Source organism: Monopterus albus, unplaced genomic scaffold (assembly GCF_001952655.1).
Source record: "Monopterus albus unplaced genomic scaffold, M_albus_1.0 scaffold213.1, whole genome shotgun sequence".
Lineage (NCBI taxonomy): Eukaryota > Metazoa > Chordata > Actinopteri > Synbranchiformes > Synbranchidae > Monopterus > Monopterus albus.
Genome location: NW_018128093.1, coordinates 382,653 through 410,257, shown reverse-complemented (window position 1 = coordinate 410,257; position 27,605 = coordinate 382,653). Strand labels below are relative to the sequence as shown.

The 27,605-nt window shown below is 42.0% G+C and overlaps 1 protein-coding gene across 16 annotated transcripts in view; it reads left to right on the top strand.

The window, feature by feature from the left end:
* The window catches only part of ptprt (protein tyrosine phosphatase receptor type T), a 366,858-nt gene that overhangs the window by 125,469 nt on the left and 213,784 nt on the right, over positions 1-27,605 (top strand). For all 16 annotated transcript variants that reach the window (XM_020619049.1, XM_020619048.1, XM_020619050.1 and 13 more), the window contains 4 exons: positions 2,508-2,589; positions 3,733-3,848; positions 5,803-5,977; positions 23,757-24,050. In XM_020619049.1, the coding sequence (XP_020474705.1) occupies positions 2,508-2,589; positions 3,733-3,848; positions 5,803-5,977; positions 23,757-24,050 (667 nt within the window). The remainder of the gene's footprint in view (positions 1-2,507; positions 2,590-3,732; positions 3,849-5,802; positions 5,978-23,756; positions 24,051-27,605) is intronic.

The following is a 27,605-nucleotide window of genomic DNA, read 5'->3' as shown; positions in this document are numbered from 1 at the left end:
AGCCACAGCCATTGTCGGCCCAGACGCATAAAACTAATGCCGAAGTTTTTATTAAAATGAGAAATAATTATGAATGAAAATGAATCAGAATATTCTCTGAGTTGCCTGCTGCTCTATGACCATCATCTTATCATCTAGCAAAAGACAGAGAGCCAAAGATGAACCCCCTCTTTTAATGTGATAGGGATCTGTACTGTACCCACTCTCCTTAATGTCATGTGTCAGACAGATGGTTCAGTATCTGATGCTACAGCTCCTCTGCCTGAGGCTGTTTGAACTAATGGAATCAAATGGAGAACAAACTGAATTAATGCTGAATTCATATTTAACATTTTAATTATTTCCTTTTCAAATGCATTACTTATTTTGTGGACATTCAGCATGAGAGCAGCGAAGTGAGGAAGGATTTTTTGCTAAATTAACAATATTTAGATGTTTTTTTTTTTATAGCTGATGCAGTGCACTCTTTAATACAGTTGCCTGTAGATCATTTCAGAGCTGTGTCAGAGCTCACTGTCTGGCTCATTCATTCATTAGTCCCTTTATAATGGAAGCTCAGTGATTCAGTCATCCAGCAGTTACTTATCATCATCTTCGTGTTGTGTCATCACTCACAGCTCCAGAGTGTCTCAGCTGAAATATTTAGATCTATTTACATCACTGTAGGATTCTGAGCAAAAGGCCTTTATTTTTTTTTTAGCATTTGTTCAGGTTTACTGTCATTACCACACGTTTGGCCGACATACAGGGAAATGAAACATCGTTCCTCAGGGGCCTCGGTGCCGCACACAGCGTACACCTTAAATAGCTCCAAAAACATGGAAGCTCAGGTTAATGGTTGAGTCATAAAAGCTTTAAAAAGTCTGTTGTTGCTTGTGACTTGTCATGATTCACTAGAGCCTGCTACACTAAAGTTTGGTAGAGGTGTGGGTTGAGTTTCATCACTTAACATGTGGTAAGATCTTCTATAGGTGTACTCCTGTAATATAATACGTCAAAGCTGTTGCTATCTAATGGCTCTGTTTGTTTGTCCGTGTGTGTGCAGGCATGTATTGTTCTGTTTAAGGTGTACGGACACACCCTGCTGTGTTGTCTTATTGAAGTAGTATCAAATCAGCTGTGTTACCTAATGACTGAGCTGTGTTCATTAGATGTGCTGCACATAGAGATCTGAGGCACAGCGGTAACCAAAGTGAATTAAATGTTTTCCTTCTCAATCAAGAGTCACCTTCCACGGAGAAATTATGCTTTTCTTTTCCTGAAAAGTAAAATAACACTGTCATATTAAAATACTACGAGGACAAGAACAAACAGGCTAAATAAGACACTGCTGCAGTGGGTTACAGTGTGTTATACTGCTTCGGCTGGAAGAAGACATTTGTGTTGTGCTTATGGTGTATTTGCACTATAAACCAATAAAGAACACATTTTGATAAGCTCATTGTGAGGAGACACTCTTAAAAAATGGTGAAACACTTGTGTAGCAGGGCTAAGACCGGACATGAAACCATTTTCAGTGTCAGTCATAAAACATTTAAGCATCACAAACATGAATGATGTGAATGCTGTGCTAACTACAAACTGCTGCTTCTTAAAACGGCATGAAGGCCTTTAAAAAGATCTATAAAGCAGATGACTTTCAAAAATGAATGTGCAGTCAGAAAATGGAAAAATTTAAATTTTGCACACAAAGTTCTGCTTTGCTTATGTCAGTGGGAAATGTTATCAGTTTTCAAATGCATTTTCAAATGTTGGGCCAAAAAAGATCGACACCAGTGTCTTTGACTTCTAGAAACATGACATGCGTGCCACAGAGGGGAATTATTTTTGGAAGGAAAACAAGAGAGTAAAGTCTTCCCCGAAGTCTTTAGTATTCAGACTGAGCTCCAGGTTATACTGTTGAGGATCCTGACAAGTACAGCATGGAGGTATTCACGGTGTGCGTTTGTGTGTGGGTCAGGAGTGCGAGGCCCCTTGGCAGCCCTGCTGACCGTCACCCTGACAGTGTGTGTAACAGCAGTGTAAAAATCTGAGGAGTGATGTGACAGAAGAGGAATGAAGAAAGATGCAAAAGAGCAATTACAAGAGAAAGATAATGGCAGTGCTGACAGAAAGAGAGCACAATACATTGAGAGGGGAAGAGAAGCGGAGATGGAAACAGAAAAGAGGAGCAGTGAGAAATCAAGAATCGAGGCAGGGAGGAGGAAGAGCAGAGGGTATAAACTCTAAGTGAAAACAAAAGATTAAAGGGAAGGATGAAGCAGGAGGACGGGGCCAGGAAGAGAGGAAAGGCAAGAGGGGGGAGGAGGAACAGCGTGCGTGATTGGCATAAGGATGGAGACAGAAGGATGAGGGGATGAAATGAAGAGGAAAGATGCTGGCTTTTGGTTGAAACTTCCCCTGGGGTTTCCCATCTGAGCTGTGCAGGGCCATCAAGATGTTGCAGTTTTATGAAGAAAGTTTCTTGGCTCAACCTGATTCTTTTATTTGTTTCTTTTCTCTCTCAGGTAATATTCGAAGCAGTTTCAGTCCAAGGCCATCCAGGCTTCATCGCCATCGACGACATACGCGTTCTAGCTCACCCTTGCCGTAAGCGACTCTGTGTGTGTGTCTCGTCATGGTTGACCCTATGTAACAGTAGCCCTGCTGTTCATCATCTGTTTTACGGCTATCTCACACTAACACACACTCGAGCTGTGGAAAGGACAGAATGTGAAAGCTCCCTCAAGCTGACCTACGTTACAGTATTTTACCATACTACATTTGGACATACTACTTGTCTCGCATGCACATTTTAGCCTACTACAGTACACAGTAGGCAAGTAGGAAATTTTGGGCGCACCCAGGATCTTCATTGCTCAAATCTGCCAGAAACACTTTGCTTCATAAAACTCGCCACTGCGCCACCCTGTGGCCGACCTCTCTCTGGCTACTTGGTACCTCACCGGTACCGGTACTCACTCTTAGATAATGAGTAGTCTGAAAAAGGAAAAGAAGAAAAAGAAAACTGCTGCCGTGATCAAACACTTGTTTTCTTTTAACTTTAGAATAATAATAAAAAAAAACAACCATATCTGAGACCTTGTCATTTGCAGTAGTCTGACCATTAGCACCAGGGAGGAGGATCATCATTGTTAAATGATCAATACATACTCCGTTAGGCTTATCTCTGTCTGCAGACAGCCAGAATGAAATTAACCAGTCACAGGCTGGTCCCAATGTCAGGCAAAGTCACCCAGCGTCGGGGCGTCTTAATCACGTTGTCGTGGCCATTCCACAGCTTTCTCTGTCTCACTCCAACCAACAAAAGCCCTGTTTGAAATGGATAACTATTGTTGTCGGCCTCCTGCAAGTGTTGTTTTTTATATCATGTTAAATCTACTGTTATACTCCAGTGTGAATTTACCATGTCTATACTAAGAAGGTGTCTTTCAGTGTCCTGCCAAATGGTTTATTACGTGATAATGGAACTTTTATTAGCTCAGAAGACCCGATGAATCACTCAGACAGAATTAATTTAACTTGTGTTTAATAAAGCTTGAGCCCATATGACCTCGGTTTCATATGACCTACGGTTTTCCAGGCCATATACATTTACTTCCAATGAAATTAATTCTCATTAAAAATATATGTTCTATGAAAAAAGACTGTGTGTGCACCTGTGACTTCTTTGGTTTTATAGACTACTTTCCTAAATGTTGACAAATTTTCCATTTGCTGATGGTTTTGCAGGTAAAGCGCCTCACTTCCTGCGTCTACAGAATGTGGAGGTAAACGTGGGTCAGAATGCTACGTTTCAGTGTACCGCTGGAGGGAAATGGTCTCAGCACGATAAACTCTGGCTGCAGGTTAGTACCTTTATATCGGTAGATGCATATGTGCATGAATGGTATCAGCAAGACGTGTGCAGCAGAACTTGTATAAAGGAAGGTCAGGATGCCACAAATGTCCAGATCTTCTAAAACTGTGGTAAATGAGAAGTAATTATGTCTTTCAGTGCTAGAGTTTGAAGATATTTTGTAAAAAAAAATGTTGAATGTCAAACTGCGCTGGGTAATAACTTTGTCTCTGTAAAAAAAAGTCTTAAGTAGTATAAAATAAAATAAAAATACAATAATTATAGTAGATTTATACTCAGTAATGGTAATGGGATGGGATATAGGCAAAGACTGCAGTATGGAAAACTGGACTGGAGTTTTCTCCAGAGTTCACTGTTATTGGTATCAGGGCACCTCAGTCTGTGGTCACTTTACAACTGGACAAAACAGAAGCTGTTTGTTGTTCATTTCCTAAAGTTTTAGTGAAAGGGGTTTAAACATATGTATTTAATAATTTGTCCCAAGAAAAGTTGATTTAGCAAACAGGCTAATGTGACACAGACCAAACACACTGCCACCTGGGACATGTGGAGCAAACAAGATGAAAGGCCAGGCAGAGAGATGTGAGGAAGAGTTAGCTGAATATGACGAACACTGACCATACTTATAAGCTATCCACGTTTCACCACCAAAGGTTAAGCAGTAGTTGCGTTGTTAGGTTACCTACCCTAGGTGCTGATCTGAAACAATCATTAAACTCTTGTTTAGAGCTGTGATGTATCCTGGTGTATGGATTTAAGACTCCTGCCAACCAGTTGGGGAAAAAAGCCAAATAAGCAGCTATAGAAAATGACTGAGTCGAGTTTTTAGAGGTATCATTTATCATTTATCAGTGTCACTGTAGATATAAAAGCACACTGTGGCAAACACTTCAAGGCTTCGCAGCTCAATTTCCAGACTGATTAGAAGTCCTTGTTCTGCTCCACACCAGTGACTCCATCTCTGTACAAGTGGTGTGTGTGCAGTGCGTATTCGTGCCTATATAGTCATTCTTGTATACCTTCATATCCATTGGCAAGCTTGCATGCTTTCACTGCACATGAGTATATACCACTGAGAGTGCTGCTGTGTATAGTAATGACATTTCCACTGGGGAGTTTCTCAAATGTTTCTTGAAATTATCAGAAAATACCTCAGCAGCAGGAGAAGATTGGATGTGGAGATGCAGGGGTCATGTGCAAAGCAGAAACTGGCAGCAGTATGCGTTTTACATTTCTCAGTTCAATTTGCCTCTGTGTCCTGCCAGGCCTCGGATATCAATATGGAGTCATTACTGTGCCGTGCGTATCTCTGGGAACCACTGCTGATAGAATTTGTTTCTCGAACAACTTAAAATACTTAAACTGAGAAGCAGCATTCAGTGCCTGGGATTACACTGCATTTCCATTCCAGTGATCAGATGCACCAGATCAAACCCTGCTTTATGGCTTAATGTTGAATGCAATGAGAAAGTGCCCCGCAGCTCAAACAGCAGCTACATACTGAGGTCAGTGAAAATAGGCTTAATTTCACATCAGTACTTTTTCTCCAAAAAACATTACAGAATCAATTTCACTTCTCATCCTGCAGTTCTCTTTATACCAGAGGAAAGAGATGGGGCATGTCCACCTGACTCACTGGCCTCTCATCACAATCAGCTGCGGTGGAACATAAAAACAGCCAACGACCTTTTTGGAAATTAGAATTTCCAGGCTCCAACACTTTCCTCCAGATGCCTTTTAGTTAGTGAGAGTTTCCTGTATGAAACGCTGTGATTCTGCTTGACACATGAGTTTGGGTTCTTGATCAGAGTTTCATTTTGCATGTGGTGTAAGGAGAGAGCAGCCATTTTGAGTTTTTTACATCGCGTTACATCAGCATTGGTGAGAACATACTACAAGGCTTTTACCACTAACTGACTGCTCTTGTTTTTCCCATCATGCAGCAGTGGAATGGCAAGGACACAGCGCTGATGGTGACCAGGGTGGTGAACCACCGGCGTTTCTCTGCGACTGTCAGCGTCGGCGACACATCACAGCGCAGCACCAGCCGCTACCGCTGCGTCATCCGTTCAGACGGTGGCTCGGGGGTGTCCAACTATGCAGACCTGATCGTTAAAGGTATGTCCTTTTGTTTATCATGTTTAACATGTTGGCAAGTAGGAGGTGAACCACCAGTCGCTTGACCACAAAAGTGTTAATGATGAATTGAAACATGTGAAAGAAGAACAGCCGATCAGACTAATCCGATCAGCGTAGGCGCAGTAAAGTAGGACAACATCTTTAATGTGGAGAGAGCGAGGAACAGGCCTGGGCTGTGTAGTTGTGTGCGTGTTTGGCTGCTGTTCATTAGTGCTGTGAGAATGCTGAGGGTGGAATACTGAACAGACTTAAGAGCGGTGACTAGAAATCACAATGAGTGCTCCTTCACTCCACTTCTGTTTCTGTCAGTCTTTCACTTAATCTTCTTCCTGTGCTTGTCTCAAGTTTCCCTCTTGATAACGATGAACGGTGAGCGTAAAGGCAGGATGCTTACAACAAAGGTACACCACCATGAGCCGTGTTAGGGGTTGTATCAAATCCAAAAGCTCAGTTTTAAATTCCACTTTATTTCCAAAGATACTAGAACAGCCCAAAGAAATGCGTAGTACAAGCTACACAACCAATACATTGTGAACGTGATAGTGTGGCTTTAAATGACATATTGTAGGAAATAAATACTTCACACAGGAAGTACCCCACAGCTTTGTGTGCAGGAACAAGCAGAGGATGTATGGTCTTGCCAGACACTGATGAAAAATGGTTAGTCTAAGCATAACCGTGGGAAGTCCTGGGATGCTGCAGCACCCCCACATCTAAGGGCAGCACCCCTACTTCTAAATGGCTGAAAGTGTTCGTTATTTTATCCAATTTTAGTTTGTGTTTTAATTTGAATTGGCACATTTCATATAACCCTTCCTAGTCCCTGAGACCAGTGGGCTATTAGGACGTCAAAATGAAAAAAAAAAAAACATTTAAAATTGCTGCTTGGTGCAGAGCAAGGAACGCACAGCTGTTTACAGCTGGATTACACCATTTCCACTCCGCACCGCTTGAAGTGAGTGACAGTGACGCACAGACTGTGCAGCGCTCTGACTCGACCTACTGTCAGTAACGCGTGTAAAATGATTGATCAGGACACATGCAGGATATTTACTCTTACGGCTCATGAACTGCTTCTGTGTGTTATTTTGTGTGACTTTTTTGCATGGATTTGACATCAGATCAGTGAGTCTCAAGGCCCTCTCTCGTATCTCAGCGCTCTCTCGTCAGTGCCCTCTATAGTTACTTTTCACACAACAACAGATGAAAACAAAGACATAAATTTCTATATTTTTCATAAGTAGTGAATTATGGTTGTGACAGATTAGCCTATGGAATTAATTATGTTTACTTTGGATCTCAAAAGTCCCATATGGTCTAGCAGTTAGGGTTCCTGGTTTCCACTCAGGTGGCCTGGGTTCGACTCCGGGTATGGGAACTACTTTAAGGGGTGACTGTGGTTCCCGACTGAATGGTTCAAATCATGAGGAGGCGCTGCAGATGGCTGCCTTGTGTGTGTAACATGATTGGCCAAATAAAGGTGATTATTATCCTAAGTCCCTGGTAGGCTAGTGCTTAAGGCCGATAAACTGACTAATCAAAAGTAACAGTCACAAAAAAGTTTCCCCTCTTCTCTCTCCTTCCCTGGTCACCTTGTTTCCTCTGTTCCTCTTGTATTTATCCAGCCGCTGGACAAATTCCCCGGTTGAGGACATTCAAATGCTCTAATGCGATCTACACAGCACAGGGCAAATATATGAGGCAGTCTGTGATTTAGCAGCCCACTTCCCATCCCATGGTTCATGTGAACAACAGGAAATACAGTGCTGAGAAGGCTGCTGATGTACTGAGGAGGCTGGATATTGTTGTAAGGCCTTTGATAGAATTATAGCATCCCAGCTATCTGTTGACAGAATTACATTCCTTTACTTCTCCCAGTCTTCTCCTCTTGTGCTCTTTGTCTCTATCCTCCTTCAGCTGAGTGATTTACGTGATGTAATGGTAAAGAAAAGTGATTTTTATTTATTCATTTTTTCATCATTAAACTTCACTCAACTGATTTGTCTAAAATTCAATTGCAGTAACACTGGACCCAAATTTTTGACTGTTCAGATATTCGTTCGTTGGGTAGGTAGTAGGTCCTGCCACCCCACCCCCTGATCATGGCAGTTTGTGGTTAAAACCAGCAGGGTCATATCAGCTGTCACTAACTAACGTTAACTCCTTGACTCAAATTGATGACAGGACAGAATGAAACTCGCTGTTGTCAGGTCCGTGACCCCCTTCACATCCGGTGGATGCAACTTGCTGTCTGCTGTTAGCTGGAGATCGTTTATGAGGTAAAGAGGCATCACTCTGTAACACCACTGAATAATAGAGAGCCCACGTGAAACTAGAACTTCTGGGTTGAGTTCCAAAAGAAAGAACCCCCCCCTTTCAAAATCCCGTTGAGATTTCTGATCTGGTAATAAGTAAAAATCCGGTCGTGGGACACAGTCTTTTTCAATAGCATGTATTTTACAACGTAGGAAGTTGAAAGAGGTGAGACTAATATCAGAAACAGTTATCACTGTGCTACATGGTCCGCTGAATTCCAGAAGACTCTAGTAAACAACAGTGATGTATAAGGTGTGTGCTGCCATACTGCTGGGCTGCAAAGTCCTGGGAAGTGTAGCTTTTCTGATGCTAAAAAAATTAATTGATAAGTAACCTCATTAATTTTCAGTAGCAAGGATTGTAGTGGTTGGTGGCTTGTGTTAGAATATGAAAAGAATTCAGAGGAACATGCTTAGTTTTCATACAATGACCAATGAAAGAATGCTAAACGACATTGTGCTAATTTGTTAGCACTGAGCCTACTGTCAGTGTGTGCTAAAGTATTAGCATGGATCCATTATCATAGCACACTGCTATTGTAACACATAATATAACCAGCAGGAACAATGCTTTGCAAGTGTCCTTGACCATGAGACAGAAGCCCCATGTGCACGGTCGCTGTAAAGTGGAGTCTATGCTTGGCTGCTTGTGTTTTGGCTATATTCTGTGTCACATCTTGTCCAGAATGTGTACCCTGGGAGAAGCAGTGCAAACACAGAGGGATGGTTTTATGGAGTTAGTAGAGCATTATATCCAGTGTTTTGTTATGGTTATTTATCATTATTTGCAATAAATTAGTGTTCTCTTGAATAATGGCATGCCTTCTGTGAAGTTAGAATTTGATGTCTGATGCATTTTGACAGACGCCTCTATCTCTATAAGACATATGCTGATGTGAAATAGGTTTGTCTGTGGCAAACAAAAATATATATATTCATGTAGTGCCAAGGGGACAGAGCCCTGTTTGTGTTTTAATCGATTTTAAATTGCATTCCTGAAATGCATTTAAGTGTAAAAACACTCTGGCCTCAGTTATGTTCTCAGTGAATATTTGGTACGAATTATCCCGTTAACCTTATTTGGTGTGAAGGATGTTTTAATCTGGAGGGAGACTGGAGTGTGTGTGTGTGTGTGTGTGTGTGTGTGTGTGTGTGCTGTTTTGATTAGATGATAGTCCAGGGATTGAACCTGTCATTACCATCTGTTAGCAGAACACACAGCCTGGACTCCTGAGACTGGCCAAATGTGTGTGTGTGTCACTTATCAGCTGAATGTGTCTTTTGGCATGTATGTGTTTTTGTCCGGTGTGTGTGCGTGTGAAGCTCAGGTGCTGTCAGCCATGCATTGTGCCAGGGGAACAGCTCGTGCCAACAACAGGAGAACACAGCAATATGACACACACAACTATGAGCACACCTCCCCGAAGCCCTTTGTGTGTGCTGTGTGTTGCTAATTTGTGTATATGTGGTATTGTTCTTGCTTTGTACATTTTTGTATTTTTGAGCTTTTTCATTGTATTCTTTCATGTGTGGTGGGATCATCTGTTTGCAGCTTCGTCTCCAGGTGTGTGTATCTGCATGCCCTTTCATGTGTGATGTGTCATGATCATTGTGTGCCCAAATTAATTTGTGTGTGTGATGTGTTTGTCCATTCCCCAGGGCTGCTAAGTGAAATCAGGGTTAATTAGTGTGTTGTTCAGCCAGGCATGACCGGGGGAATCTGGAGAGAGGTTCTTCTCTTATTACGGTGTCCTCTTTGCGTACGGTACTGCATGTCTGTGAGTTTGTGTCCCGTGCGTGCTCATGCAGGCATGTTAATCTGTGGCACGGCAGATGATGGCTTCCTTGTTAAGTAAAAAAAAAAAAAGAAGTCAAGAGTCAATCATAATCAAACAGGCAACCTTCTGGTGATGTGTTGTTTGAAAGCAGTTAGACATATTTAAAATCACCAAGACTTGAACAGAGTTATGTTTGCTCAAACATAAAATGAGCCCCTGTGTGTAGCACAAGGCTCCGTTCGTAGAAAATGGAACAATCTTTGGGAAAATTGGTGCAGTTTATGTGATGATCTCAAACTTCAATTTTTAGTGCGACTGAGTCAGATTTGTGTGCGCTGCCATCTTCCACTGTGGCGCTAACGTGACAAATGTTTAAATTTGAGATATAACAAATTTCAGTAGAAGCGCTGAAAATAAATTATACCGGTAAGTTGTGAAATTAATATTGCATAAGAGAAAACACAAGTGGTGTGTTATATGTCTACACAGAGTCCTGTTGGCTTGTACAAAATATAGTATTCCATCAAACCTTTACTCTGTAAAGTAACTACTGAACCCCAGTCTTTTAAAAATATATATTTTATTTGTTGATTTCATGTTTGAAAGAATGTGACCTAACACGGAAAATTAACATCATCCATCCATTAGTTATCAGCTGCCTATCTGGGGTGGGGTGGGGTCGCGGGGGCAGCCTCTCTCTCCAGAGTGTGTTCCAGAGAGCAGAAAGACTGCAGCAAAAAGGCAGTGGAAGTCAGAAGGCAGACAGGAAGGCATACTGAATACATGCTCAACTTCACACCTCTGCTCTCGTCTGTCCTTCGGTCTCTGTCCCCTCCATCTCCTCTGTTGCCCTGTGTTCACACCTTGGCTTCGCTTCACACCTCTCATTAACTAAATACATGTTAAGGAAAACATGCAGTGATATGTTTTCAGCACAACCCCCTCCCTCCCTTTTAAAATGGAATATACATCGTTGCATTAATGGTTCTGACAGATATTCCAGCTGTCGGGGTGGAAAACGGTAAAAAGAGCTCTGCTCTTGAAGTAAGTGAAGTAAAAAGACAAGCATTTTACTTTGAAAAGTCAGAACTGACAATTGTAATAAGACCCCCCCACACACACACACACACACACACACTCACACACTCACACACACACCCACATGTTAGGATGCACACAGTGTCTAGTTTGACTGAACAATAAAGAATGTCCTTGAAGACGTGTCAGTGGAAATGAAAAGCCTGCACACATGCACAAACACACCGGCATAGAAAGACGTGTACACACAAACGCACACACCTACACTCACACTCACACACACACACACACACACACACACAGATGCTTTTCTCTGCTCCTGTGCATTTCTCATTTGTATGGCTCTTGTTGAACAGATGCAGTCAAAGCTCCAGGGCAACAAGGTCTCAACCAGACCCCCGGCTGTGTTTGTCTATGTGTGGGTGTGTATATGTGTGTGTGTCAGAGAGTGAGCAAGCCTGCATGCTGACATGTCTGTGTCCTGGCGGCTATGAGTGCATGCTCTGTATATATGCTCCTGTGTGTATTGTGCTGTGTATGGGCATTTGGGTGATTGTGTGTGTGTCTTCTGTCTGTCAGAGATAAGACTCAGCGGGGCGTAGCAGAGATCCAGGAGAGCCACTGTCAGCCAGAGCGCCGTGGACACCATGCACAGAGTGTGTGTGTGTGTGTGTGTGTGTGTGTGTGTGTGTTCGCGTGTGAGTTCCTCACAAACCTGCTGCAGTTCTCTGTCTCCCAGGGTGGTCATACAGCTGATTGTAGTCCAACAGTTACACCCAGCAGCCACATCGCTGTGTGTGTGTGTCAGGTGTCCAAAGCTCATTCCTGGCATCTTCTAAGTGTCTGTTCTCCGATAAGGAAATCAATAGTAGAGTGGACAGCTCAGCCCTATGTGGCAGATCTGTTGAAGCCCGCCGATGCTCTGAATTCCCACTGGGTGTGAACACAACACAAGCTGCAGGTGATAAAAACGACTGCTTGAAAAGAATGTTTGGCTTCTGAGTGAGGATTCCAAAATGAGATGTCAAGCATTTGCACAAAAAACAGTCACTCTTACCTTAACTAAGCTGCTGGTGACAGACTGACTGACCTGCTGTATACATTTACATCAAGCAGGGTAAATCCATAAACACATCCGTCTCTCTCCATTTTGGCTGTCCGTCCAGAATGACACAGTGCTTTTCCTCTCCGTAGATGGAACTTTTCCAAACCTGCTCCCAGAGCGTGTAAATCTGATCCCGCTGACTTGCCGTTGAAGTGTATATGGGGAAGGCAGAGCTGATGGTGGCTGGAGCCGCCATTTTGTTGTTTTCTTGAAATTAATCCAGAAGAGAAAGGAGAACAAAGACAATGACAGCAGTGGTCAGTGGCACCATAGAAGGGCTGCTGTCTTGTGCTTTGACAGCTTTTAGATGAAACGTGGACAGAGGAGAATGCAGAAATGAGCTGAAACGCCTGCGGACGGTTTTCCTTTTGGAACAAAACTTGGAACTTTAGAGTTTACGCAGTTTAATGTAGATGTGCTCTGAGCAGCTCTACTGAGGCAGCTGGGGCTAAGGGCATTGGTCAAAGGCACCACAGCAGCACTACTGGTCACCTGTAATCTTGCCACAGTCACAGGCTTGCCTCTCTCACCTTCAGCCCAAATGAGGTGGTGGGAATTTGGTGCTCAAGTTGCTAAGAATCCTCACAGAAAGAATGAAGAATACACGGTGGCGTGTTCTGTTTCTCTTGTGCTCAGGCCACAGGAAGCTTGACACAGAACAAAACTGACAAATGTAACTGCAGAGTACGCTGCACATGGTTACTGTTGTTAAAAAGAGAACCCGAGTGAGGACTAACTGGTGATATAACTGGAAATCTGCATGTTGAGCTTAGCAGACAGCTAAAGTTGGTAAAACCAGGGAAGGACGTCCGAACTCCTCCACTACTGGACACACAGAGAAAAGACGGCCAACTCCAAAATGTTACATTTCACTCATGTGATTCTGTCTCACATTCCTTCAAAATAAAATATGGCTCATGTCAGTTTACACTGAAGTGAAGGTGTTTTGCTGAGACCTGCTTCCAGCCAGCGAAGAAAGTAGATGACACAAATTATGAAACATGCATAAGATGAGACTAGAGAAAAAGTTTGCATGAATAAACTAATGTTCGTCGATTCCTGATACTTTCGTAAGGTTTTTGAAGATTTGCTCCCTGAGGAAAGAACACATGTAAGAACCAACCTGCATTTAATTTGAAAAGCTGTGTAAGTTTATCTGCCCACATCAGTCAGTGTGTATGTGTCTGTGTGTGTGTGTTGTGTTGTGTATGTTTGCCGGTTTGTCATGCCACTGGTGTTTCATGTTCATTGCTCTTTCATGTGTAGCAGCTTGTGTGTACGTGTGTGTGCCAGAGAGAGTGGACACTTCACACAGAATTTCTGAGGAAAAATATAAGTAATGCATGAACAGGGAGGGCTGGTAGACGAGGAGGAGGACTGGAGGTGAGAGAAGCAAAAGAACCAGGTAGAGAGGAGGTGAGGGGAGCAGGGAGGAGGGGGGTGTGGTGAGGAGGTGAAAAGTTGAAACCAAAGACAGCAGAGCACAAGATGATAATGAGGAGAGAGTCGAACTGAAAGTGTATAACAGGAAAAAGATGGGAGGAATCAGAACATGAAAAAGAAGAGAAGGAGGGAAACAAAGTAAAAATGAGGCAAGATGGAAGAAACATGATAATGTTATTAATGTGGACCCACAGCAGTAGAAAACAGAGGTGAGAGACTAAAAGAGGCCTGACAGGTTCAGTCTCATCACTGCCAAGGTCTCATTGAACTCCAACCTGCTCTCGCTGTGTGTTCGCGTGGATAAGAGCAGCTAGATGTGGAGTGAGGAGACGTGTCCACTGCCAGCGTCCTGCTGCTTCGCTCCTGTGAAGCTGATGGACTGGAGACTAATCCTCATTTCATTAAAAGCTACTGGAGGATAATTTAGTGACACTAAGAAGATGAGTGTCTCTTTCTTGTCATCGTTCCTCAGTGTGGACCTCTACAGTATCTGGCACGTCTGTTCTTAGCAGCTTAGCTGTGAGCACTGCCACATTTTGTCGAGTGGAAGAAAACCTGCATAACTTCAGGACAGAAACATTTCTTCTGCTGTTTGAAGAGTTTGTTTGAGCAGAGGGTCATGGGACTAAAGATGTTTCTGTCTAGAAGTGAACTCGTATGTCTGCAAGTTCAGACTGAGTGTGTCTATCTGTGTGTTCACGTGTGTTTTCACCAGTCTCATATTTATGTTGTGTGTGTCTGCCTCGGTTGCTTTGTTTGTTTGTGTGTGTGTGTGTGTAAGGAGGTAGCAGGTGTCTGCCACACTGAATTTGCTGTGAGGAGCGGGGAATCAGATCTCATTTCCCATGATACTCGGCTCCCGCTTGGGTGTAAAATACACTCTGTTTGCACCCCACCTTGTTTCTCTTTTGCTCTTGTTTCTTCTTCTTCTTTGTGTGTGTGTGTGTGTGTGTGTGTGTATGTGCCTTGGTATTACTTATATTATGGGGACTGAAACCTGTTAACACACTCACACCGTGGGGACTCGACCGGCCATGCGGGGACCAGCCTCTGGAAATGACTGAATTTTAGGGTCAGGGTTTGGCATGTAGTAGTTATAGTTAAAGTTAGGAAAGGTCTATAGGAAATGAATGCAAGTCATTTCCTGGAGACCTGGAGTATGACAACACAACGTGTGTGTGTGTGTGTGTGTGTGTGTATGCTGTGCTGAATTTATTATACCTAGGAACAGACCTCAGGGAGGAGTGGGTGTTACAGGTGTATGCACACACACACACACAGGCAGTCAGTCCCCAGGACCTGGAGAAGTGTGTTCATATAAATGTCAGGACCATTTCTGAGCTGGTACAGTAAATACAGAGAGACTGCACAAAAGAAGCTACCTCACCGTTGTATTCCTCTGCTAACCAGTCAGGGTGCAGTTCACACACCTCTGTCCAGACACATAATATATGTCTTCACTTGGAGACTATTTGAACAGAGCTTTGTCACATTGTCCTTGAGTTCAAGTGGATTTTTGTGCCAAATCTGAATAAACATGAGGTCACTGTGACTTTGACCTTTGACCACCAAAATCAAATAACTTTGTCTTTGAGTCCAAGTGGATGTTTTTAGCCAAATGTGAAGAAATTCCCTCTAGATGTTCATGAGAATGGGACATACAGATGGATGGACAACCTGAAACCATAATGCCTCTGGCCACACCTGTCAGTGGTGAGGCATAAGAAAAGGAATAAGGCTAATTTTGTTAGCTGACATCACGCGAAGGATTCACCTGGTAAGAGACTACAGGTGAGAAAGTTAGGCTGGAACACTGCTTTGAGTTTGTAGCACACTGAAAACAGTCTAGAACAGGTAAACTATTTTGTATTGAACCTTGTCAGAAGTTAGAACTTGTCCACCTCGGTGGATCGTTGGAGTCGACGGGTGAGCTGGACCTTGTGATGTCACAAGGGTGAGGTAGGAACATCCTCCTGTTAAATTTGGAGCATCTGAGCCATGTTACACGGAAGCTACACTTAATAGTCTGATCAAAATGTTATGCAATCTGTTGTGTGAATGTAACAGGGATGAGCATGTGATTAGATCTACAAGCCCAACACACTTTTGTTTTTGTAAGCTCAAAGATCCAGAGCCACAGCTTCTAACGCACCCAGCATCATTATGATCTCTTGCATTTTCTGATAACACAATGTGTAGTTTATGTCCACATTACCAAAGATATTTCAGCTCCACAGTCTAAGATCTCTGTCGTTAGGAAGCACCAGTCTGTTGATTTATCATTTAGTATCTTTACTGTGTTTTCCCACCAACTTTTTCAGAATAGCAGTGTAATTTGCACATTTATGGTCCTTTCTCAAAAACATAGTTGGTGAAACAAACAATTGGTTGACAAAATGACAACACTTCACACTCAGTGTTGTAGTTTGGCTCGGCCCCCCCCCCCCCCCCCCTCCCCACACACACACACACACATGTACAGTTCTGCAATTTGGAGTAAAATGTACCCAGTATAATTTGTTCTGCTCAAACACACAGCATCAGGTGGTTAACATTTGATGAGCAGGGCTGATGATATCGACACCGGATCATGCTTATCTGTGTGTGTGTGTGGGGGGGCTTATCTGTCTTTTGTGAGATGAACTGCTAAGTTCAAGGAGCTGCAAAATAGACCTGGAGTATATTACTGATAAGATAGCAACGTACGGAGCGAGGCGGAGGCAAGATAAAAAATACTGTGGAAAGGGGAGAGAAAAAACAGGCTGTTTCCAACTTTAAACATGTTTCAATTAACAATATGCTAATTAATGTCGTTCTGTCCAGCTGGAGTAAAACAAATGCTTTGGGCTGGTTAAGAAACAAACACATCCAAAAATTAATTCTCTTGGCTTTGGTTAAAGGGAAATTCCCCTTTATTACTGTCAGACAGGCCGAGAAACACGAGTGGTCAGATGAAACCCTTTCCTCAGCTTTGACCCACTGATCTTACTGTAGTCGTGCACACACAGTTTACCGTTATAAAGTGATGTTCATACCAACAGTTGGATTGCTCCCTTTTCCTCACTAAGCTGTGTATAAAAGTTGTATATAAAGAAAATGAATGAAAACCCATAGTGACGAGACAGAGAGGCAGCAGGAAACCTTAGAGCCCTCCCTGCTCCTCTCTCCTATCATCCTGACTCTCATGACTACTTTGAAATTAGAAAAAAAATAGATTTGGTGGCGTTATTGTCATTTCTGGTGCAATTGATATTTCCATTTTTTCCGCCACCGGGGTGATATCGTTTCTCTCCTCTCTGGTGGGCTGAGGCCTCCTCAATCTGCCTCTCTGTCACTCTCTCACACACACACACACACACACACACACACACACACACACTTACATCCATACAAATGCAAAGGCACACGATTTTCACTTTCTCTATCTCTGAATCTTTCTCTCTCAGAGAACACGGCAGAGCTCAAAGATTTGATGGCACATTTGGATTTGTCACACATGTAAACAGAACACCACACTCAGAAATACACCCACACTATCAGGAAGGCAGAGGAGAGCTGATTAAAGAAACACAAAGACTGATTTAACTATTAGACTAGATTTCTAGATTTCTAAATCCTCACTCGTTATCTCACTTTTTTCTTTTGCAGTTTTTCCTCCTTTTTTAAACATAAAAATCGCTTTATGTTGTTTTGACTGTCAGGAGAAGCAGACGGTGAAATAAAGTGAGAACCATTTAGTTTGGAAAGACTCGATAACAGCGGCTACTGACTCTCGTCTCTCCCTTCTCCACTTTTGTTCGGCCATCCTCTGTTTTGACTGGCTCTCTCACTAACGTTTTCTGTTTTCTAATATAATTTCTGCTTCTCTGTTCTTTATCTTTCTCTCTTTCTCTTATAAGTGCTTTTGATTTTTGATATTGTAATTGGCAGTTTTATCTCAGATTTTCTGAAAGGATTCTTGTTCCTGCTTCCAGACTGAGACCAGTGTGTGCCAGGGTAGGACCTGGCCCAGGGGTTAAGACACCAGCCATGATCCACCTCTTGCACATCATTTCCCATCTCTCTCTCCTCCACACATCTCCATACTGTCAACTAGACACAGTAGAGACATAAAATAAAAGGATAAAACATCATACAATTGAAAGTAGAATCCCTGATGGTTAACGTGCACCACATTCAACTTACACTGTACAGTAAATAGATGAACATGTCAGATACATCTTAATACACAGGATATTGTTTTACTGTGTTGCTCATCTAGAGATTTTACACAGTTACTGCAGTACGCTTTGAAAGGATCGTTTTTTTATGTTTTTGTTATTTTCCACAAATCCTATAGAGACTAAAACCAATAATGAATTGCATGTACTCACTATAAGTTCTGTTCTGAAGACTTTCATTGTTGTCCACAGGCTATTAAACACACACCAGGAAGTCACAACACTGCGCATAATGGAAAGTATAATACAAGTACCTAAAGTCTGACAAACACACACTTACTTTGCCTCTACATATGTATGTTAATGTAGAGGCAAATAAATGTTCACACACAACTAAAGTCTGAATGTGTGCTCTCTGATCTTTTCACATTTTTGTTTGTCCTTTTGACACACACACACACACACACACACACACACAGTGACCGTTCTTCAAACACCATGTTGGGATTGTAATACTGTGCAGTAAAAAAGTAGATCCATATACTTTGTACCGGAGGGTACAGTAACACTGGTCGCTCGTGAGTGGGTGATGTGTCTTCCCACAACAAGGCCCCAGGATGCGCAAAATAAAAGTTTTATGGGGCCAGGACCGTCGCAAACACTCATGTAGCGCACACACACACATGCACGTGGAAGTCTTTATTGGCCCAGTGCTGTATGCCTGCTGTACCACATCTTTAAACTTCATGAGCACTGCTTGTTTTTACACAGTGTGATTGTGGCTTCTGCAGAAACTAAACAGTGTCCTGCAGAAGGACGACCCCTTTAGACATCATCTTTCTTTTAATTCATTTTCTTATCTAACTTTGTGCAAACTCTTCTGCATGTTTTCACATCTGACAAAAGGCTCAACTCTGTTTAATAAATTATGATTACCAGTCAGAGACGTGTGTGTGTGTGAGAAGGTGCCTCATTTCAAAATGCTAGCATGAGGTGACATACAGTGCAGCCGTCATCTGCTCGTCAGGATCAACCAGCTCCTAACTGGTTTAGTCATGTCTGCTGTTCCTGTCCAGTATTTTGTGCTTCAGACATCCAAACAAAAATCTGGTGCACATTTTCTTTTGTCCTCTGAGGAATGAGCAAATTATCACAACCCTCAGGAGGGCGTTGCATAATCCATCCATATAGGGACCTAAGGGTCGATATCAAAACCCCAAATATGACCCCAAGGACTTCCAGAGGGGTTTAATGAAGACAGCTTGGAATTTTTTTCAGTGAAAAGTTTTACTTGGAATTTTTGGAAAAAGCATCTGTAAAAGTAAAAAAATAAATAATTCAATTTCAATATTTCAGAAAGGCCAAAGCAGCACATACAGAAACATTTCTAACTAATCCTGACAGCACAGACGAAGCAGACATACGCTAATTTACCCCGCAAACTGATTTAAAAACATCTCCAGATGCCTGTTGAAACGTCTCCAGTTTTACATCAGGAAACACAAGGTGGGGTTGAGGGTAAGGGGAGTTTAGGGCTCTTTCATCACTTCATCCTTTCCCTCACCATCCTCTTCTTTTCTGAGCACCATTCATCCTTCTTTTCATCATTTTTTTTTCTTCCTGGTTCTTTATACCTTTCCCTTCCTACACTTGACCAAGTGTTTCTTCACTTCACAGTCCCCGGTTCCTCTCATCCTGCAGCTCTGCCTCCCTCACTCTCAGACATCTTTTTTCTTCTTCCCTCCTTCCTTCATCCGTTCTCTCACACTGCATTAGCATCACACTATGAAGACCAACTGTAGCTGATTAGCAGCCACTATATCTGTGCACTGTGTGTGTGTTTCAGATATTAAAACATGTTAGTGTGCTTATTGTAGTGGTTTGTGTGTGTCTGTGTTTCTGGGCCAGCCTCTGGGTCCAAATGTGTGTGTATGTGTGCAATATGTCCAAGTACATAAATCTCTTTCTGTGTGTGTATACATGCAGACACAGGCTTCATTTAGATGTGTTCACATACGTACAACAAGTACAAGAATGTGTATCTGTTCAGTATGCATCCGCGCCTGTTTTTTTTGTACACGTGCTCCTCCCCATGTCATTGTGGGTGCCAGGTTGTGTGTCTCTGGGTGGCCTGTGTAACGTTCCATTCTAAACAGGCTGGCAGAGGGAGGGATGCAGGAATGTTGGGAGCAAACAGATGGAGGGAAGGAGTGATCGAATGATTTTGCTGTTTCTTCCTGCGGAGTAACATCAGGGGTAGATGTTGAATATAAATGATGTTAATGAAGAGCTGAGTCTGGTAAAGCAGTTGTAAAACACAGTTAACAGGCCCCTGTTAAAGAAAAGGTAGTTTGCTTGTTTATTGCACTTTGTGCATTTTACTTAACAGCTGACCAGTTTGCAAATGTTGCTGCTGTGTTTCACACTTCTGGATGTGTTTGAGAAACACATCCTTGTGTAAAATATCTTCCACATGTTTACTACATATACCCTTTTACTAAACAAGTGAAGAAAGTAGCTGCAGAATGAGACCATTTTGGCTTCTTTGCGTGAATCACCTTTAAAAATCTTGGAAAAAGTGATGTGCTCTTTCATTAAGACAGAGGTGAAGCCATTTGGGAAAATGTAAGACACAAAATGAAAGGAAACTGAACTATTAAGAATAAGTGAAGCCTTTGTTTACAGCATTGTTCCCCCTGTCTCAGAATGATGAGGATAATTTATTTTCTTGTTCTCCAAATTTCTTTAAAATTTCTTTTCCTTTCTTTAAAGGAAATCACTGGTACTTCATCACAAGAACAAAGGTTCTTGAATGTTAAAATGCAAAAAAAATAACCACCAGTATTTTTACTGGAGCACATACAATATGCATTAAATGCCTGCAATGCACACACAGCTTTTCTCACACAGATATAGAGAGGCTCGTGGTTTTTTACTCTCTTCTCCACTCATAAATGCACACAGATATAGAGACACACACACACTCACAGCCTCCATATAGTTGAGATGGATGAGAGTGCAGTGACTGACAGTTGATTCATCGGTCCCGCGGCCACCATACATATTCTAATGGGGCCCTGAGGAAACTAAAAAACTTGCAAGTGAGAGCAAGACTTTGCTTTTAAACAGCGGGAAGAGAGAGACCATTATTCTTAGCTAGCATAATGCAGCTGTCAACTGACAACGCACCTGCCGCAGAGAGAGAGGGAGAAAAAGATTAATACTGAGAGACCTCAGACTTCAATCATAAAATGACTCTTTTAATTGCAGTTGTTTAAAAACCTTGCTGTATGAAGTGAGGAGTAAATTTTCAAAATGCTGCGTACCATGGCTTGCTTCAGTGGCTGGTCCTTCATCATGCAGGCATTTCTTTTAGAGTATCACTGTGCCTCAGCATAGTGATATAATGAGATTGTGGGGTCTATGTTCATAATAACACATTTGCTACCTGAGTATCAGTGACTGGTAAAGAGTTTTTCTTAAATACCATAGGCATTAAAATAATTTTCACCATCTAATAGCTTTCAAATGTAATGATATTTTAAGTGATAAGCAGGAAACACAAGCATTCACTGTACGTAGATTTGACAGTGACTTAGATTCATAGATACAGTACATCATACTTCCATGCTGTTCATCTGAAAATCACTGAATTATCCTTTTTGTTGTGTTGCATGTTAAAATTGTTAAGCACGTTACTATGGCAGTGCCATGCTGAGCATTTGCTAACGTCTACCTGAGGGCTATGAGCATATAAAAACTTTTTATTTTGCATTTTTTTCCTTGATGACTGACAGGAGAGAGGTGAAACGAAGAGAAATGAGATGCAACAAATGTTCCCAGCCACATTCGGTCGGTCTTATCTGGTCATCACCTTAGCCCACCAGGACACCGTGATATTGTTTAATAGCAATATATTGTTTTATCCTGTGCTACTTTATTGTGCAGGAACTTGATTAAATGTGACTTGATCTGTGTGGAAGCTTCTCTGTCACATCAAGGCAAATCTAAAGTAACATTACTTTTGGCTGTGACAGAGATTCAAGAAGTCAGTCGACACTGTGAAGCCTCATTACGACCGCTCTGTTCTGAAACAAGTCACAGCCGCTGTCCAAGGTGCTGATCCTGAGGCCATCGGCCAGGTGGGAGCTGTCCATGGTCCTTAACTATAGTTCATGGTGGTGTGAAGGATAAACAAAGAAGAAAATGTTTTTCTGTCTTTCTTTCCAACTTTTGCTCTTTAACTGTGTTTCAGATTCAGGTTGTGTTTTGATAACAACACTAAATCGGCCTCTCACTGCTGCAGAGACAGTGCATAGTATTAGAGAGCCTTACATGGATCACAGGGGTATATTTAACTGCTGGCCTGCCGTAGTGTGCAACGAGCAATGATTATACAGTGGATCCAACTGTACATACTGTTTAGTTCACCTTCCTCTTCGTCGCCTTATTAAAATATAAATTTCCTGTATATATTCCCTTTATACTACGAAAAGTGCAAGTGCTTTTCATAAGCACATCATACATTTTATATAAAGTGTTAATTACTTTATCATATAGGACTTGTGAAGCTGTTGTATGGCGGTTGGCAAACAACAAAAGGGTGCAGTGTCACCACCAACTGGACTGGAGTGTGGATTGGGAAGCTAACATTTAGTGTTGAAGTTAGGCTAGTTTAAAACACTAGAACGTGGTGGTTGGGACACATGGATGGGTCCAACAAACACCTGGCAATCACACAAACAACCAGAGACCCTGTCTAAACTTAGCCACTGTCTTAACCAAGACGTTGCTATGTGACAGTTTTGGGTGAGTTATTGTGAGACTAGTACATTTTACATTGCAGACCAACATAGCTGTTATGCTTTTTGCTGTGCTGAGTATATATAGGATCTGATGTTGTCTTTTCTTTTCAGAAGGTGCTTTTACCTTTTTGTGTATCTTTAGGGAGGTCTGACTATTCATATACAGCAGATGTTGGATGGCACATTTTGAAAAGAAGCTGCTCTCCTGGTTTTGGAAAAAAACAGGAGGGGGCAATAAAACATCCTTTGCTTTTAGGCTTGACAGAGGCCATTATTTTAAAGCAGCATAATAATGTGAAAGTCTAGTAGCAAAGTAGCTGTCAGCAACACGTCAACAGTGTGATGGATTAGTGCTACAGGTTGACAATTCATACTCTAAAATGCCTCCTTTTTAGCTTTTAGCAGCAGCTTTTTCCAGTGCAAAAGTTAATTTGTGTCTCTTTTTAATTTACATTTCCATCACACTCTAACAATTCAGCTTTGGCTGTTGTGGCACAATAAGTTCACAGTGACAGCTGATTTCTTTACACACTAAGAGTTACAGCATATTCAGAGAGTCTGTGAGGGTCCAAGGGTGTAATAAAAAATAATGTCTCAGACTGGAGTAGAACCGGGTATTGATGCAGTGCAGCGGAAACATGCTGTGTACAAGATCTTAAGAAAGAAACACAATCAACTTGAAAATATTGGACTTTATGGCATCGTGTTTATGAACATGTTTAATGGGGAAAGCAACTGAGGTATGACAATATCTTCAAAAGCAGGTGGTACATAAAACACCACATAATGAAATGATCCTCTGAAATTGTGTTTGTTACTTTGGAATATTGCAGCGAGCGCTGGGGGTTGGTGGCAGCAGTACAGTGTTCATTGATTTGTTTGAGTATTACACACCTAGGCACCACTGATTGGACTTTAATGTAGTTTTCAGGGGAAGATAAGTTCTGTACTGTGTTCAGCAGTTATAGGCTCAGTTAGAGTTTGACTGCACAATTCAATAGCGACAACATGTTTCATTCACTGTTTACAGGAGAACATTCTCTGATTTTGTTACACAAAAAAGAAAGGGACTCAGAATCTAACTTCCCTAACCACCTGTCTTCTCATTTTACAGCTCCTCCCACCCCAATCGCTCCACCAGAGCTTCTCGCCGTAGGTGCCACCTACCTTTGGATCAAACCCAATGCCAACAGCATCATCGGCGATGGGCCGATCATTCTGAAGGAGGTGGAGTACCGCACCACTTCAGGAAATTGGGCTGAGACCCATGTGGTTGACTCCCCCACCTATAAGCTGTGGCATCTGGACCCAGATGTGGAATATGAGATCAAGGTTTTGCTGTCTAGACCTGGGGAGGGAGGAACGGGGCCACCGGGTCCCCCGCTGGTGACCAGGACCAAATGTGCAGGCAAGTTACTCCTGTTTTATTCTTTCTTTTTTCATCCTTCTCTCATCTTTGAAGTTCCACCTGAAATTTTCTGTTGTCTCTAAACATCTGTGCTGATAGTTACTTGGGGCTCTTTTTCATCCTGTGTTGTTGGGGGGGGCTCTGTAATGGTGCAAACTGGTCATATTACGTTGACTAGACCGAGTGGTTGTGTCCTCATGTTCTACAAACCTACACTGAACTCAGGCCACTTATCAAATACAATGGTGAAATGGAATGATTGTAATGCAAATGAACAGTTGTAGGAGTACGGCTGCGGTGTGATGAGGGTGTGGTTGGCGTAGGGTTAAATTCAGCGGAGATACAGGGGTTGGAAGGTGAGCAGAGGAAGAGCAAGAGAGCAAAGAAAAGGAAAAAAGGAGCAAAGACTTCTCCATTGACTTCTTTACATGCGAAGCAGAAATCAAAGCTGATGATAATTGGGATGTTAAGAAGCTGCCGTGAAGATGTAGAAGAGGAGGTGGAGGAGGGAGAGGAGGAGCAGGGGGAAGTCAGGTGGGGACAATCCTGGCCAGTAATGAGGATCCCAGTGGGGGTGTAAGGACACAACGGCAGTTCACTGGGTAAAGTGATGCCCATCAGATCTGTGACAGCCTGTGCCCCCCTGTCCTTGTGAGGACCAGATGCTGGTCTCCTCCTTGTAAATCATTAAAGTTAAAGTTTGGAGGAGACAAGTAGTGGTGATGGTTGGGGTGTGAATGTACACACTTCTTGTCTTCTGGCCATCTTTCTCTCCATGTTTTTGTTTAGCCTTACTTATTCTTTTCTTTCTCTCCTCATAATCCATTCTTTCTTGGGCTTGGCTGCCATTATTGGGAACCTTTTGACGGACTGCTGTTTCCTGTCTCTGCGGTAAACCGTACTCATTTCCTGTTTTCTCTACCCGCACTGCGTTGTGCTTGCTTCCAGATTGTTTAGGAATTAAACTCACTATTTTCTAGGTTCATCTGAATTTTTGAGTGACAACATACGCTTGCACCACTTAAAGCACTTGTTTTGCAGAAGTTCTTGCTAACTACCAAATTTAACGTGCTACTTTAGGTCGGCTAGTTTAGAAGCTAGCTAAGCTAGTAGCTTAATCGAGAGCAATGGCTTCCCCCTCTTCCTCTCCTCCTTTCTCTTGCTCGGAGTGTCGCATGTTCAGTTATTCCTCTGCCTCCTTTAGCGATAATGGTACTTGTAATAAATGTCAGATGCTAGCAGCATTGGAGGCGAGGCTCACAGACTTAGAAGCGCGGCTCCACACCATGGAGAATAGGCCAGCTAGCTATGCCCACGTAGCCGGTGTGGAGCCTCCTAGACGTAGCTCACACAAGTAATATACTAAAGAATTATTACAAGTGTTAACATTCATACACCACACCCACAATGTTCCGATCATTGAGCCTGTTCTTGCATATATCTTGATTGACATACCTTTATCTTTATGTTTAAACTCATCAATTCTATTACTATTTTTATGTCTATGCTTAAATTATTCCATAGTTTTACCCCACTTATGGAAATACCAAATCTTTTTTTGGTTGTACGTATAGCATGAATTTTTAAATTTAACTGACCCCTTAAATTGTATCCCCCCTTTCCTTTCATTAAATAGTTTTTGAATTCCACCAGGTAATAAATTGTTCCTGGCTTTATACGTAATGTTTGAAGAGCAATAGCAAAATGAAAGAGATACAAAAAGCTATTGCCATTATGCTGTCTGCTGTCTGCACCTAATTTCCATGTGTTTGTATTGAAACTCATAGTGGTCTACAACTCTCTTTGTGTACATTCACATAATTAGAAATTGTTGTCAATCTTAATAACAGCAGTTGTGTTCCTCACAACCACTGGTAACTCTCAGGTGAAGACTATGGGAGGAATCAACAATGGATGACATGAGGTGTTTTTATGGTATGCAGTAAGTACTAAATCTTTTTTTTAAACCAGCAAAAGTGAAGAAGAAGGATATACTAACCAGATGGTTGAGTTTTTGTAAAAATATGTTTTGTTTTGTTGTGAAGCAAGCAAAATACCTTTAGAGAGGGTAATGTTTGCTTTTCAGTTGTAATGACTTTGGTAATCACTTAACTTTATATCTAGCACCATCAATAGCTCAAAATATAGTGTACAATTTGTTTTATGACCAAATACCTTGAAAAGGACTGACATTCCCATTAGCCTCAGCTGTACTTTGTGTTTAGTGCCAATTAAGCAACTAAGCAGCATGCTAACAAACATGCTGTCAAACTAAGATGGAGACTGATGGCAAACACTAAGCTTCAGTGGGTTAGCATTGTCTTTGTGAGAATGTTAGGATGCTAGCAAGCACCAATCTTCCTACATACAGTGCCTTGCGAAAGTATTTGGCCCCCTTGAACTTTGCGACCTTTTGCCACATTTCAGGCTTCAAACATAAAGATATAAAACTGTAATTTTTTTGTGAAGAATCAACAACAAGTGGGACACAATCATGAAGTGGAACGAAATTTATTGGATATTTCAAACTTTTTTAACAAATAAAAAACTGAAAAATTGGGCGTGCAAAATAATTCAAGGAGGGGACTTTCAGTGCAGCAAACTCTCTCCAGAAGTTCAGTGAGGATCTCTGAATGATCCAATGTTGACCTAAATGACTAATGATGATAAATAGAATCCACCTGTGTGTAATCAAGTCTCCGTATAAATGCACCTGCACTGTGATAGTCTCAGAGGTCCGTTTAAAGCGCAGAGAGCATCATGAAGAACAAGGAACACACCAGGCAGATCTGAGATACTGTTGTGGAGAAGTTTAAAGCCGGATTTGGATACAAAAAAATTTCCCAAGCTGTAAACATCCCAAGGAGCACTGTGCAAGCGATAATATTGAAATGGAAAATGGAAGGAGTATCAGACCACTGCAAAGCTACCAAAAATTGATGGGAAGATGGATGGAGCCAAATACAGGACCATTCTGGAAGGAAACCTGATGGAGTCTGCAAAAGACCTGAGACTGGGACGGAGATTTGTCTTCCAACAAGACAATGATCCAAAACATAAAGCAAAATCTACAATGGAATGGTTCACAAATAAACATAGCCAGGTGTTAGAATGGCCAAGTCAAAGGCCAGACCTGAATCCAATCGAGAATCTGGGGAAAGAACTGAAAACTGCTGTTCACAAACACTCTCCATCCAACCTCACTGAGCTCGAGCTGTTTTGCAAGGACGAATGGGCAAACATTTCAGTCTCTCGATGTGCAAAACTGATAGAGACATACCCCAAGCGACTTACAGCTGGAATCGCAGCAAAAGGTGGCGCTACAAAGTATTAACTTAAGGGGGCTGAATAATTTTGCACGCCCAATTTTTCAGTTTTTTATTTGTTAAAAAAGTTTGAAATATCCAATAAATTTCGTTCCACTTCATGATTGTGTCCCACTTGTTGTTGATTCTTCACAAAAAATTACAGTTTTATATCTTTATGTTTGAAGCCTGAAAGGTGGCAAAAGGTCGCAAAGTTCAAGGGGGCCAAATACTTTCGCAAGGCACTGTA